This window comes from Mchenga conophoros, linkage group LG6, assembly GCF_057382185.1.
Source record: "Mchenga conophoros isolate Kocher_MC1m ecotype Shallow Benthic linkage group LG6, M_conophoros_male_GT1.1, whole genome shotgun sequence".
NCBI classification, from domain to species: domain Eukaryota; kingdom Metazoa; phylum Chordata; class Actinopteri; order Cichliformes; family Cichlidae; genus Mchenga; species Mchenga conophoros.
In genome coordinates, this window is record NC_140531.1 from 27,091,358 (window position 1) to 27,107,052 (window position 15,695).

Here is a 15,695-nt window from a genome sequence, read left to right on the forward strand (position 1 = left end):
TTTCATTTCGCCATTTCTCTGCCTCGATGTTGTAGTTTGTATTTGCTGCGTTTTGAACTCGTTCTGTCTCTGCGTCTCTCCTCTCAAAGAGCGCCCTCGCTGTGCCTTCTCACACAGTTTGAGAGGCTTATATTTAGCAGCATTAGAACGGAGCTCTCAAGGGCAAAGGTATTTAGCATTATGCCTCTGACCCACATAAAAAAGGTGGAGAAATAAACCTCTGCATTCAAAACTTCATTCATTTGCCGCACCCTTGTGTGTGAGTGTGAGTGTGCGTGTGTGTGTGTCCACGTGCTGTGAAAGCTCACACCAAGCCTGCAATTACCACTGGGTGGATTGCAGTGTGATATCAACATGTGCACATAAGGTCTCCATTCACTCAAATACACTCAAATACACACACACACATGCACGTAATTAGCAAATGGTTCAAATAGCACTTCACCTTGCTCTTTCAGCTTTGAGTGATGATTAAAATGAGTGCTGAAATGTCACCTGTAATGCATTTGCTACATGTATTGCACACGCGGGATGCTACATGCTCTGCACTGAATACTGTGTCTGTAAAAACAGAATTATCTGCAGTTGTGGAAAGTCATAGAGATCGCCTGAGGCTACTCTGACTAGTACTTAGATCCGAGCACTACTGCGTGCGCACACACACACACGCCGTTTTCTATCTTCACACACAAAAATGATTTTCAGTGGCCGCGGAGGAGATGTGTGCCGTCATCCTCCCACACACTTACCTTCACTGATGCACTGAAACCTACAGCATTTTTGCCAAGTACCACACAAGTGCCTTTATTTCACTCACCCTCTCACTTCCTCTCTGTGTGTCCCTTTAGCATTGTGCAGCATTCACGTACTGCACACACTCACACACAATCTGGTGTGTGTGCTATTCAGTTCTTACAGGTTGTTTGAGATTAACAAGATTTGCACTGCTTTTCAGCACAGTCAGCTTCAGAACAGACTTTTGGGTCAGAGAGATGGAGTGGACTCTGTTTTAACCAGTGCAAATCAAATTTTCACCAAGGCTAATGTGTGCTACTAGCTATTGCTTACCATTTTTTCTAACAAAAATATGTGAAGGACTTGATGGAAAAACAAATGGAAAATAAATAATTATATTATGAAAAAAAAAACCCTCATGGAGCTTTTGATTGTAGTCCAGTGCCTTAGTCATTCAATCACCCTTGCTTGGGTGCGATTGCAGAAAACCATAATGGAAGCCAAAATTTATTCCAGGGTGAAAAAACAAGCTTAAATAAACAGATAAAAAGAAAAAGCAAGGCTTAATTTTAAAAAAAGTAAATGGATCCTGAAACTGAAATGCACCCAAAAAAACAAATTCATGGTCCCACACCAGTGCAGAGGTCTGACAGATGTGTTGATCTTAATCTTAAAACAGCCGAAAACTTGAAATATTTTATTTGTCTTAATTCCTCGCAGCATAGTCTGAACAAAGCGCTGGAGACATTCCTCAGAGACTTTGGTTCATAATGACACAATAGCATCACACAGTTGCAGAGCTGAGGCCAGTGAACTCGCTGTCGTGTTCAAGAAATCAGTTTGAGATGATGTGAGCTTTGTGACATGCTGTGTAATCCTGCTGGTTAACATGGCAGTTACTGTTGCCTTTCTATCAGCTCAAATTAATCTGGCCATTCACCTCTCATAGCAACATGGCATTTTCACTCATAGAACTTTTTTTCAGACCATTCCCCATAAACCTCAAGAAATATTTGTGTGGGAAAATCCCAGTAGATCATCAATTTCTGAAATATTCAGACCAACCAGTCTGGCACCAATAACCATCACCCGCTTGTAGTCGCCCTTTTCCCCCCAGTTCTGATGCTCTATTTGAACTTCAGCAGGTCGTCTCGACCATGTCCACACGTCTAAATGCATTGAGTTTCTACTATATGATTGGCTGATTAGGTAACAGTCAGTTGAAGAGGTGTACCTAATAAAGTACTGGGTGAGTGTATGTTGCTCCAGTAGATCAGTAGAAAAGAACAGAGCCATTTCCAGGAACGTGTACTGAAGGGTAGGAAACACATTCTGTAAAATGTTAATGGTGAGATGAATTATTTAATGTTCAGCATATTGCCAGTAAGAGGAGATTTAAATGAAATTTGAATTCCTGAGTCATGCCTCTGACACTGTCTGACCTCACATATCTGTGTAGATGAAGACAAATGTATTCCGCTGAGCAGGTCCTCACTTCACTTCAGCTGAGTTGTTTAGTTAAAGTGCATTATATTAAGCATGTAGCACTTAGAAATGTGATGTGCACATCATTTCAGAACTTTATATCACTTTGAATGGTGATGTCCTCGTCTGAACAGAATTTGGCTTTATATGTGATACAAAATACAATACAATATATATAAAACATCACTTTTTAATTTGTAAAAGACATGTAAGGTATGACTTTACTAATCGTATAGAAAATATCTTTTAATGCTCATTAACTTATTTAGCATAGCTCTGCAACCTCGCCTGAAATCCATTATTACATAATTGCCATCCTTACATATCAATGCATATGCTTTCCTGAAAACAAAGACATACCAAAGAGCTTTGCACTTTGCCATCACATTCTTGAGAGAGCCTTTTCACGCACGTTGATGCATCTCATGATGTTTTCTTTCTCTCTTTTCTTTCTCTTTCTTATCTCCTCATTATGCAGATAATTGAAGAAGTTATGCAACACAAGTGGCATAATTTTTGGATTAGAAAGTAGGATGAAAACTCTGAATCTAAGAAGACTAATGCATTTCTTTGTTACATTACAGACATATTTAATCTCATTACAGTAGTGCACTATTTTGTTTAGCTGCTTAAATGCTGTGTCAGCCAGAGGAGCACCTGCCCTGAGTGTCAGTGCAACACATGCCTATCTTACAGAGAACTAAACTAAACACATTCCTGCATGTGACAGATTCATTGAAAGGTTGTGCAAAGTTATGCAAAGACATTTCTAGGGGCACTCAAATTTCACTGTTTATCAAAGGGAGTATCTCTCGTCTCACAAAAACTGCAGTAAAATGTCTTCAGTGGCTCTGGAAGGGGGGTTGTGTAGTCAGAAAATTTAAATCTGGGGCTTTCACTTGGGTTATTCTAATAAATAAATGGACTCTAATGGAACAAAAAAAACTTCCTATATTCATTATAGAAAGTGTAGGTGTCAGCATTTCTGGAGATTCAGTCACACTAAGGGCTAGATGTCAGAACATCTCAGTCCTCATTTAATGGAGAGACTAAACGTAAATCTCCAGAGTTCTGTTATAAATATTTTAACTTGGGCAAGACAATGCAGCAAGTGTACGTGAAAAGAGAGAGCAGCAAAAAAGAAGAGGGGTTAAAGGGAAAAAAGAAAAATCTGCACAATTTCTGGTGAATTTGAAAATAATCTTGAGCTATCAAAGATAGAATCCGCACACACGAGATATGGATACTTTGTTAAAACAAGTGTTTGCACGGTCACTTGAAAGAGCTAGAGTTGTGTTTGTAGCTAAAAGTCTGAGTGAAATTTGAGGGAAAAGTTTGCAAAATGTCTGCCTTTTTCATTGTTACTAAAGAAAGACTTGTGGGATGGAGCGTTATCTTCCAGAAAAAGAGAACACAGATGCTCTGACTTTTAAAAAAGCCGCTTCCCTTCTCCAGGCAAAATCACACCACTCTGCTCCCACTCTGTACCCCGACGCTTGGAGCCTGCAAGCATTAGAGCACACGCTAGGCTCCACCTGTGCATCTGTGATATGCATGTCAACTTTGGATGATTCCTAAACTGGTGGTAAAGTCTCACACAACCTAAATATCAGTTACACACAATAATGTGCAAGTGATACATAAGTAAAACAGGCCAACTAATGATATATGTAAGTTTATAAAGTATGTGTGGAGGATTTTTTTTTATGTGTGCACTGCCCTAATATGTGTTTCCGAGGCAGACATGTCCTACTGCCAATTAATTGTAGGGCATCAAAGAAGTAGTCCCTAAGAGACAGAAGTCATGGATGCACAGCTTTGATGAGGATGTGAATGTTTCATTATTAATGATATTCAAATCTACTGATGAGAAACTGTGCATGCTGTGATTAACTTGGGGTAATTACATGAATTATAGCCACTATAAACTGATTGAGTGCCAATGAAAATTGATAAATTCCTAAAGATAATTACTAAAAGAAAGCACTTTAACACTGATTGGTCTGATCTGCTGTATTATGACTGACAGTATTCAATTCTACTCAGCTACTGAAGATGCTTCTATATGCATATTGAAGTAACAGGTGAAAATAATGAAACTGTGCCTTGCAGACCTAAATAAGTCAGACCACTCAGAGGTGATGTTTTATTCTGTTTTAATGCAATGTGGAAATAAGGACAGACTTTCTGCACACTGTAGCTATCTCTGACTGCTCTGTGGAGGACAAATATAGTGCCCGTTGCCATGGTTATTACAGAGAACGCAACCACACAAACAGAGCTGCGAGTCCACGAGGATGCACACCTACACATCGCTACCCTGTTTTAATCCATAAACACCACGTGTAGATGAGGAGGTACTGTCCATGTGCATGTGCGTGTTTATTTCACATGCTGTGGGTCAATGTTGTGTGCATGACTGTCACGTATATTCATGTAAGATATGTGTGCATGTGTGCAGGATGATCACATGTGGAAGTATCTTTTTTTAAATTTAAGTTGAAAACAGACTCACCGTCACAGTGGGTATGGCGGTGACGAGAGAGTAGACGAGGACAGGTGGAGCCTTGCTGTTTTCTTCTGGTCCTGGGTACGGCTTGGAGTAAGCTTTGTCAAAGCAGAAGAAGCCCTGGATGTGCACGGGGAACGTGTCTGTGTACTCAAAGTAGTACGCCAACAGAACGGTCCCTGCCATGATGACCAGCTGAAAATAAAACATATTGGTTCCAGCTTTAGGATTGGATCCACAGGAGAGTGTAGGAGTTGGGAAAGAGAAGACAGCCGTAAAGAAGAGAAGTGGAAAATACTGTTGCGGGTTTTTTTTTTTTTTTTTAAAAGAAAAGGGGGAAAAAAGAAGAGATTTTTCCTCCACAGAGCAAAATGATGGATGCTTCCGTAATGTGTAAAATGAATCAAGTGTGCATGGAGAGATAGCGAGGGAGGAGGATGACAGGGAGGGAGGAAAGGAGGGAGAGTGAGGGAGGGAGGTAAAGATAGAGACGGAGGGAGGCAAATAAGGAGAAAGACAGATAGAGAGAAGAATGAGAGCAATGAGGGAGACAGAGTGTGAGAGAGAGAGATCCCTTCAGCTGTGTCAGTATGCTGAGTGGGAGGGTAAAGAAACAAATGGAGAGCGATCAAAGAAAAAAAAGCTGTATGGAGGAACAGAAGAAGAGCTGAAGAAGGGCAGGAGAGAGAGTGGAGGGTGAGACACAGAGAGGTGAAAAAGAGCAGAATAGTGAGGAAGGAGCAGGCAACAGGGTACATGAGTCTGCATAACTTTGTGCTACTCTGACATTTATAAAATATCAGATTTATGCAAAGCAGGAGCTGTGAAGCATAAAATATGACCTTCATTGCTGTTAAAACATAAATAATAAATAAGCATTTCAAAGCAGATCGTATGTATGTGAGGGAGAAGACAGGAAGAGGCGATGATAAACATAGAACACATCAAAAAATGCGAGATATTCTCCCAAGATGAGACAGATGCACAAGTTCTAATTATTCATTTATACTCCAGTAAACAGCACACAGACGCTCTTTGCAGGAAAAAAAAGTGACTGCAGTGCGAGCTCCTGTAAATTTGCAACTGAAAACTGGAGGTTTGTGCAATATTAGCTTGCCCTCGCAGATCGGCCCGAAACAAAAAAAACTGCAAATGAAAAAGGAAAATGTGAGTTTAAATATAGAGAGCTGCTGATTAGTTTCCTCTTAAGCTGCAGCCTAAATGCTTGCTAGATGGACTTGCATTGTATGCGAAGGACAAATTTATCAGCAGCAAAACATGAGGAGCCTCTGCTGGCAGGCTGAGCTGGTTTGCAGCTTCAGGGACAGTGAGACAAGGAGCAAATTGTAGCGGTTTTTGTGGCTGTCACTAACAATTTCTTATTTTACTTGAAGAAAGTTTTACTATTTAGCATTTGCACATTAACAAAATATAAATGAACAAATTAATCATGTGATGAGATCCTTGGTTTTCAACCACAACAACAAGAGTACTACATCATAAGTCAAAGCAGATCTTAAGAAAGGACCCCAGCTGAGAGTTAATAATTATTACAGCTTATTAATGATTTCCTAGGTTTGTTTGTTTTTGATTATGTGCTGGACTTCAGAGTTTTCCGGTTGGTTACATTTCAGTTATGCTGCCTCATCTATGTCTTGTTAAGTCTCTATGTGTGCTTGGTGTTTAGTTACTTCCTGTTTTTTTTTTGTCTGTTTGGTTTTGTGGGACGTTATCACTTTTTCTTCCCCTTGTGTTTTTTTTTTCTATTCAATTAACCCATGTCTTGTTTCCCCCCGCTGTGTCCTCTATCCCTGTTACCTTGTCTGTATTTGTTTTGGGGTAGGAGTAGTTTTAATGTTTTATTCTGTGTTTTTTAGTGGTTTAGTTTATACCATGTTTTTTGTATACATTTTGCATGCATGCTTTTATTCTGAAGTTTTTCTTTTACTTCCTACCCACACCTTAATCAAAAAAAATTATCTGCACCTGCTAGTGCTGCATAAAAGATGGGAGGTGAGGGCAGTCAGACAGAGGTGGCACAGAGCATATGCAGAGGTGGCACAAGCATGAAGATGGCAGAGCTTCACAAGAGCAACAGGATGGATTGGCCAGATGGATGCCAATGAGATTGGCCCTGGAATTGTCTGTGGAACTGGTGCTGGATGTAGTGGAGGAGTTGGAACCAGTAAGAAGGCCTTTCCCAGTGTGATACGACTGGTGAAGAGTGACTTCTGTGATGTTTGGTGCTAGAGCATGTGTTTCAAGACTTCTGCATGTCGTCTGTATAAAAGGGACATCTAGCTCGCCGTTAGTTTTTCCATTTTTTGAAATGCTCTTCTCTTGTGTTATTGTAAATAAATGACGTTAACCGCTACGCTTGAGTTTTGTACTCCTTGGCTAACACTGCCCTCATATTTTTAGCTGCTCTCCACCTGATGGAAAAGGACCTCCCCTCATTACATATTTAAGCTTTCAGTTTTCCCATGTTCCTTGTTGTGTCGAACTGGTGAGTTTCACTGTGTTTCTTCATTACATCTCTGTTTGGATTACTGGACTTTTCTCTTTTCTCGCAGCATAAAACATGTTACAAAGCTCAGTTTTCTAGCTTACCATGAGATCTACTACCAGAGGTTTTAAATGCACGTAAGTGATCAAAGTTGGTGTGCTTAAAAGAAAAATGGCACGCCTTCTTTCATTCATCTATCAGGTGGTGTTAATGAACAAAATGGGGTCTGGGTACATTCTTACGCAATACCTCATGTTGCCGTAAAAGTAAACTGCTGAACTGCTGTCATATTAGTGATATCAATAGTGTAGGTTTAAAAGAAAATCAGGCAGGAAGCCCAAATCTCAAATATATTTATTGATTATGGAGATAGTCCATAATAAATGGGGTTTTATGGAGCTCCAGTAAATGTAGTCTTCCCTGAAGTTGAAATGCAGCCAAATTTGGTGCAATGGGATTACTAAGTGAACAGGCTCTCTGCCATTTCAAGAAAAGCAGTTTTATTAAAACTTATACTTCATGTAGTTCATATATATTTCATCTTCACGATCCTTGCAACTCAGAGAAAAGGAGAAACTCACATTAAGTGTGACTTTCACACAAGTGTAACATGTAGACAGGATGCTGTGGTGGACAGATGGGTTGACAAAATACTGGATTTTACACAAAGTCCTTTATTTTTACTTTCTGATTCACTTATTTAGTTTTACTTCACATAAACATAAACCCTAAAAGCTACTACTCACTGTGTATATAACCCCATGCATCGTGCCATAGACACTGATGGGCACCTTGCACATGTCTTTGAGAAGTTAGTCACTTGTAAATGTGCTGGCTGTAGCAACATCTTGGAGACCAGTTAATGAGTGCTGTGGATTCCCGCAGTCTCAGCTGACTGTTGAGCAAACTCGCTGTTGTGTAAAGACTTCAGGGAGTCACCTGGCAAGGCAAACATGCCATCTACAAAACTCTTGCTTTAACTTCCTGCATATAATGTAACTTCAACTACACACAGAGCAAAAGATGCTTAACATGTTGAGTGCTTTTAACCGAAAGCTTCTAAAATGCTATTTCAGTTTATGCGACAATGTCAAGCAGACTTGCATTTATTCATTTGAAATGAAGAGATGTGCTGAAGGAGCTTCATCTTCTTTTACAGCACCAAAAGAGAAAGGTTTCACAGTGGCAGATGGCTGGAAAAGTGACATAACACTGAGAAACGTCCTCCAACACGTTTATGCTCTTCAGAAAACAGAGAGCCCACACGGATTAATGCTATGGGAAGGGGAGGCTTGTTATGTCTTAGATACTATTCTGCTTTATTACACAGAAAGGAGCACTGAAGATGGGATGGAGAGGGTGACCTAATTTAAACATTCATTACACACCCAGCTCTGCTGTCTGATCTGCAAGTCTACACGTTTCTCTTCAGTGTTTTTGTAAACAGTTATTGAATTTCAATGAATGGATTCCCTTCATGAGCAACAAGATCAAATAATTGATCTGTTCCTGTTGGCAATATGCAGACGTAATCTACATAACTCTGTTTATGGGAGACGTTTCACTGAGGGTCCCAAATGAAGAGAGCATCATCACGTAGGCCATTCGAGCGAAATCTTTAAAAAACACACACAGCCTGTAGTTTATATATACACCAATAATATCAAGCAACTTATTCCTCCATGGTTTTTTCGTTTCCCTTTACATGAGCTTTGTGTGTGTGTTTGTGTTTCAGTATGTGGGTGTGTTTCCGTGAGTGTCTGTGGGCATGTGGGTGCATTCCCATGTCTGAGCAGGAACTCTGACACAGATACGCTGTGTTGAACATTTCTTTCCATCATCCATTTCTCTCTTCTGCCCGAGCAACAGAAGGCTTGAGGCAGGGAGGTGTAGATAGTGGGAGAAAGAGAGCGAGGGAGGTCTGCGAACAACCATCAAAGTTTAAAAAACGTTTGAAAACAACCGCAGAAAACCTCCCTGGGAGATTACGCGTCATTTTGGTATCTACTTTTGCTCTATGCAACCGTCAGTGTTTGTGTACTATATGTCCCATCAGACTTATACATCGTGTACTATAAGAATTAAGCATCATGTTTGCTTGTAGTCAGAACATTCAAATGGGGGGTAATTTTCACGAGAAAGTCAAAGTAGATCATTGCAAGCCTTACGGGATTTCAACACTTCAACGGCTCTGGACCTACCTATCCCCTTACTTTCCTGGCTTTGTGTGTGTGTGTGTGTGTGTGTGTGTGTGTGTGTGTGTGTGTGTGCGTGTGTGTGTGTGTGTGTGTGTGTGTGTGTGTGTATGAAGGGGGTATATCAAGGTGTTCACAAGCCAGTCTCTCCAGTGTCCTTGGTCCTGAATATGACTGAAGCCTGAAGCATCTCACCTAGGGGGCATGATGTAAGGGGGGTTTGAAGCCCAAGTAATCCCAGCAGCTATACTGTCTAAGGCAACTTGCCCCTGGTAAGATTTCCCAAAACAAAATGTATTCTGATTGAGAGGCCAGACTAAGTGCAATTCAAAATGATACCTAATACCCACCCAGGGTATTAGGGAGGAGCTCACTCACGACCACCAGGTGTCCAAACCTTAGTCCATGGGGCCCTTTAAGGACTAAGCCAGAGCAACCTGCATAGGCCCATCCTCCTCTGGGCCATTCAGCAGCAAGAGCAGCCAAAGAGGTCGTGTGCTTTGTGGACTGGGTTGGGGTCAAAAGCTCTTGGTCTCTGCTAAACCACTCCCCAGTTTCTAAAACTGGCTAAAAGTTCTGCATTTGGACAGATTGAAATTCTTGAGTAATTAAAGTTCGTTAACTTGGTAAAAACAGGAAATATACATAGTATTCCTACTGATTACAAATTCAGAGGTGATATATAACATTTAATCCATCTTTATTACACACAAACAAGAAACCAAATCCCTGCATATTCCGCAGGCACTGCCAGTTTGCCGTAATATCTGTAAAGGTCAAAGCAACTTCAAGTTGATGGTTTCTAATTAGCATCGAGGAACATCCTGCACAAGTCACCTTGGAATATTAATTTGCATAAAATTATTTCTAAAGCATCATGAACAGCACTGATGAATTAAAGTTAGTAAGGGTGGTAATGAAGGGCTATGGCAAGCCAAATGTCATTCTGTCACAAGTCATCTTCACACATGCTCTTTAACCAGGATACTGCCGTTGTAAATTCATTAACATCTTTGCTACAATAGTAACCAGTAGAAGTGCTTAAATTTTGATTTTTTACACAGTAAGTCTTCCTTGCAGCCACTGAAAATAAATGTCTTCTTTATTGCCCCAATACGTCGCGACTCTGGCACCCTTTGAATCCAGTCGGTCCACCTGTTTGTCCCACTTAAAGGAGTGCTCACCAGATGGTCCACACCTTCCCCTTTCAATTCTGTCCTCATTTTTGTTCAGGGTGTACACACATAAGACCTCCGCCTAATTCTCACATACAAAATAAAACAAAATGTTTTATTTCCTTTTTTAAAATTTTTTAAAGTAGCATACTTAAATTTTTTGTTAAAATGTATCTTGCACTAGATTTATATCTGCTACTTGTAAATGTTCGATGTTTCTCTTAGTAATTTATCAGCTCTTTGTTAAATTCTTTAGAGGCTATTTGGGAAACTCGCCTGGAAATAGAAATAAAGCATGGTGAAATTGTAATGAAACACAGACAGAACCAGGCTTAAGAGCTGCATTCACACAAAAGTCCTCCTAATCAAACAATAAAATATGTAATTTTTGCACGCCTTCAAGAACAACAACTATCATGTGGAGGATAAGACAAAAATTCAAATTAATTCACTTTCATTTTAAGAAATGTGACGGTAGAGTGCAGAATGGGTGAGCGACAACAACTCACTGCTGTAAACATGAAATGTCTCCAAAAAACTGCAAATACATGACAACACAAAGCCAGTAATGATAGACCTCAAAGTCCAAAGAGATGCTCAAATGTGTGCCAGCCCCAACCAAGCAGCCAGAGCCTGAATTTTCAACAGGTCACCGAAGCAGAGATGAACAGGCTCGCGGAATTGAAAATAGTACAGTAAATGTTGCCCTTCTCTTTAATATGAGCACTGTTGACACAGCATTTTGAAGTGCTCTTTGTGTTTGCTTTTATCAGGTCTGCTGGTGGCTCAGTAGAACAACACTAAAAGGATGACCTTGTGTATCCTCGTCTTATTTTCAGAGTATTTGTGCACAAGCATTTGTGCGGATATTTAGCAATACGTAAGGTTTAATGTTAATATTATGAATTGCTAAGCAAACCAACATCACTCAGGTGGTAAATAAGAGTGATGCATAAGTAGAATGATTTACTTTCTGAAGGGGATAAAGTAAAGTAATGTGTAAGCACCTGTAGCGCTTCCCTGAGGGAAGCGCTACAGGTGCATCAGCACAAAAACCCACAGACTCAAAAACAGTTTCTTCCCCAAAGCCATAACTGACCTGAACTCACACATGCACCGATAACACAGCCCCCCCCCAAATTTTTTTATTCCCACTTCCTCTATGGACCACCACTGTGCAATACCAATTCTATGTGCAATAACTCAACTGTATATACACAACACTATTTATTACATATTACTTTTTTTTTTTAAACGGCTTGCATATTTGTACATTATATGTATATATATATATCTTTTTCTCTATGTTAATACTGTCCATATGTATATAGCGCTGCAGAACTGTACCCCCCCCCCCCCCAGCATGTTTACACTGAGTAGGAGATGCTCTGTATCTCATTGTACAACTGTATAGTGACAATAAAGGCATTTTATTCTATTCTATTCTATTCTAATGATAGTGTGCCAAGAGTAGAGTGACAAGTTGCTGGTTTACTGTGTATTATATATATTCTATAAGAAATGAATCCACATAATCATAGTGTCAAGAGGGCAGAGAAAGTCTGTGGCTATCACATATGTTATCACAAAAAAGGGTCTAAATAAATTTGCTTGTTATCTTCTCTGAATGTGAAAATTAGCAGTTGGTTTTATGCCACAAAGCGTGTTCCTTTCACTGCTCTGTCAGTCTGTTTCAAGAGATGTGAAATTAATCTTTCAAAGACTATAAAGGATAAAACACTAAAGCCTCGAAACATTGAATGCCAGTTCAACGACAGGAAATAAGACAATGGCTTCTGTTCACATATTTTAAAAAAAAATTCAAATATGACGAAACTAAATATTTCATGCATTTTTTAAGTCTTGGTGGACACTGAGGTTTGAAAGGCTTACTGTCATGCAAACACAACTATATGCTTGTAAATCTTTGAAATAAGAACGTACAGCCGTACTGTACTGTACAGTAAATATCATAGCACAGCCAGGAATTGGCATCCCTGTTTATGAATCACATAGATTTGTTATTTCTAGCCTGCTGCTTCAGAATCTGGAACAATGTTGCCAGCAGAAATGATGATGAAAAAAAGGGATTGCACTGTTATGCAATAAAACCCAATTTGATTTAGATACTAAAATCTGTCAGGATAAATTTAGCCATGGGATTAAATCAGATTTGTAAATTGCAAAAGATTCAAGAGCTTGACCTCTTTCCATCTGACCCAGTAAACTGAAATCACTTATCAGACCATGTAATTAAGACTTAATGCTTACACCTCTGCACTTCAAAGGGAGAAAAAGCAAGAAATCAAAGAGACTAATATGGGACTCGTGACAGAAAATGAGGAAAATCTCCTTCCCCTAAAAGCCCTTTAACTGGAAAGGGGGAAATGAAATGTGACAATAATGGTGCATTATGGGTAGGGAAACTAGAGGTGAAAATAGAGTGGGCATCACTAATGTCTCCTGGGGCCAAACTGTGAGTTCGCATATAACTGCTGCATGTCTACCGTCGGCCTGTGTGGAGCAGCCAGATGGCAGAAAAGTCAACTGCTAAAGTCAAACATGTTTACAGGAGGTGAGAATGTGTGGATGGAGGCTGGTGACGAGATGACAGCGTCCTGCTGCAAGAAGACAAATGTCACAGGGCTCAGGATGAACTGGAGGCATGCTGCTGCTTTTTGCTAACAGCAGGTCTGCAGTATTTTTAAATGAATATACACTCTATACTATAACTGAGTCATAATGAGCACGGGTGAGGCTGGGTAAGCCTACATTTAAGAGATAATTTTCTATATTTAAGTATGGTTTTGCACATTTGAAACTTCATTTATATAAATTAGTTATGTTGTTTTTAATTTTTTTGAGTCATGCGTATTAGTTGCACCTGATGTAAATGTTCTGCAATAAAATCTACTTTGGAAAAGTCTAATTCCTTTGCTTCCAAGGAGCCAGACTTTATTGTAATTGTTTTAATGTGCTCTTAGTTCTCTAGGCTTTCTAACTGAATGCTTTTTCCCCACTAATTTTCAGTCCAGGCTGTAGTTTTTATGTCATTTATCACTGACCCATGAATCATTCAAGCATGAAAAAGCCCCCTAACTGGAAGGATGAAGTAGTATTGGATCTCCAAATAACAGAAAACTTAGCAGCCTGTTGCAAAAACACAGCATTTGTTCCCAATTATTTAAACGAATCTACAAAAAATGCCAAACATAACACAGTTTGACAGGCATATAATAGTATTTTTGCACTAACAAGGTGATTCCCAAATAGCTATTAGCTGCAAACTTGGCAAATCTCAGCACATTGTGCAGTGTGTCCTTGGCAGGCCTAAAAAGCTATCTGCAGCAGATAAACAGCATCTGGAAGTCATGTCCTTAAGAAATAGGAAAAGAAATCCAGCAAAGACCTGACACAGGACCTGAAATATTTATCTCTACTGTTGACTGAAGCCTCATCAGAAATGGTTTTAGTGGAAGGGTGGGCATCCCTTGTTAAGGAAGGGAAGCAGGGAGAAAAGGCTGAGGTATGGCAAATTACTCAAGAAAAAAAATCAGCAGTCACAGATCTTTTAAAGCTGAAAATTGTCGTCATCAACATATCCATATATACAGAAGACGGCAGAAGTGAGTGTCTATCTGTAAAACACAGTGGAGGCTTTGTCATAGTTTCTGGCTGCTTCTCAGGCAGTGGTGTTGGAGACGTTAAAAACTGATGAATTATGAATGCAGAAAAGTACAAGCAGATCTTGATCCATCATGCAATATCAGCTGAAAAGCATCTGACTGTCAACAGCTTCATTTGTTAGCATGACAATGATCCAAAACACACAATGAAACACTATCAATCATGGATTGGCCTTCCCAGAGCCCAGACCTCAACATTACTGAAGCAGTGTGAGATCATCTTGACAGAGAACAGAACAGCAGCCAACATCCAAAGAAGAGCTTTGAATCACCTCCAAGAAACGTGGAGAATTATTCCTGAAGACTATTTAAAGAAATAAGAAGAAAGCTTTCCCAATAGAGTTAAGGCTGTGTTGGAGAAAAAAGACATCAAATATTTAATTTCAAGCTTGTTAAAATGATAAAAAATCTGTTTTTGTCTTATATAAAGTATGCATCTAAGCACCTGTTTCACTAACTTGCTACATACATTTTCTATTTTCCTAGCTTCATATAAATAAATGAGGGGTAGTGCAAGAGTTTTACATCACAATGTATGCTTTTAAAGGGAAAGTTTAACCCATAATCAAATTTACTTACATTTGTCCTCTGACTGCCTCCCTCAGCTGACTGGTAATATTGGCTTCTTTTAACTGGCAGATGCAGACAGATAACTGTTTCTAAATGAAACATATCACGGTACAATTATCATTTAGTTCTATTATATTAAAGAGAAAGCAAACATTTTTGCAGCAGATACCTGCAAAACCAGACAACCCACACCAAAGCAGTCTGTGTGAATGAACATCACAACAGGGCAGAAGAAAAATATGTAAATTTAGTTAATAAGGAAATTATTATCTTGATTCTTTGTTGTGCTGTTCCTTTAATCTTTCATTGAATTGTTAAATACATTAGGTCCTCAATAATACCTCCTTTAACCTCGACCACAGTTATATACATAATATAACTGAATGAACATATTTTAATAATGTCACCAAAAACAAATGATTATGATCTCTGGCACACATTAGCCTGTGAAGGTGTTTCTCATAAAGTGGCTGCAAAATGTTTAACCTTCTTCTTATTATATGTTACTAAACAGCTAAATGTTCTGTTTTTTTTAATGTGCCAACATTAATCAGCCACAATTAAAAACACATCCACACAAATTAACCTCTAAACCAAAAGCTGGCATCTTCAGCTGAAACGCTTTTTATATTTGCATGGCTTCAGTTGACTTCAGAGTTACAACACACATCACAGAGCCTCACTGAAAACATTTCACCTAAATTAGAGTGAGACGAGGCAGCAACACCTCTCCTGTTTTCCTGATGAGCCACATGATTACTCGCTCACGTGATCGGAGCCACTAAATATTTTACAGCGGCTGAGATCTCGATCTGTGCGTCTCTATGAGATTCA

The 15,695-nt window shown here is 39.4% G+C and overlaps 1 protein-coding gene across 3 annotated transcripts in view; it reads right to left on the reverse strand.

The window, feature by feature from the left end:
- The window catches only part of LOC146572777 (phospholipid phosphatase-related protein type 5-like), a 64,956-nt gene that overhangs the window by 33,282 nt on the left and 15,979 nt on the right, over positions 1-15,695 (reverse strand). For all 3 annotated transcript variants that reach the window (XM_085277171.1, XM_085277173.1, XM_085277172.1), the window contains exon 3: positions 4,736-4,924. In XM_085277171.1, the coding sequence (XP_085133297.1) occupies positions 4,736-4,924 (189 nt within the window). The remainder of the gene's footprint in view (positions 1-4,735; positions 4,925-15,695) is intronic.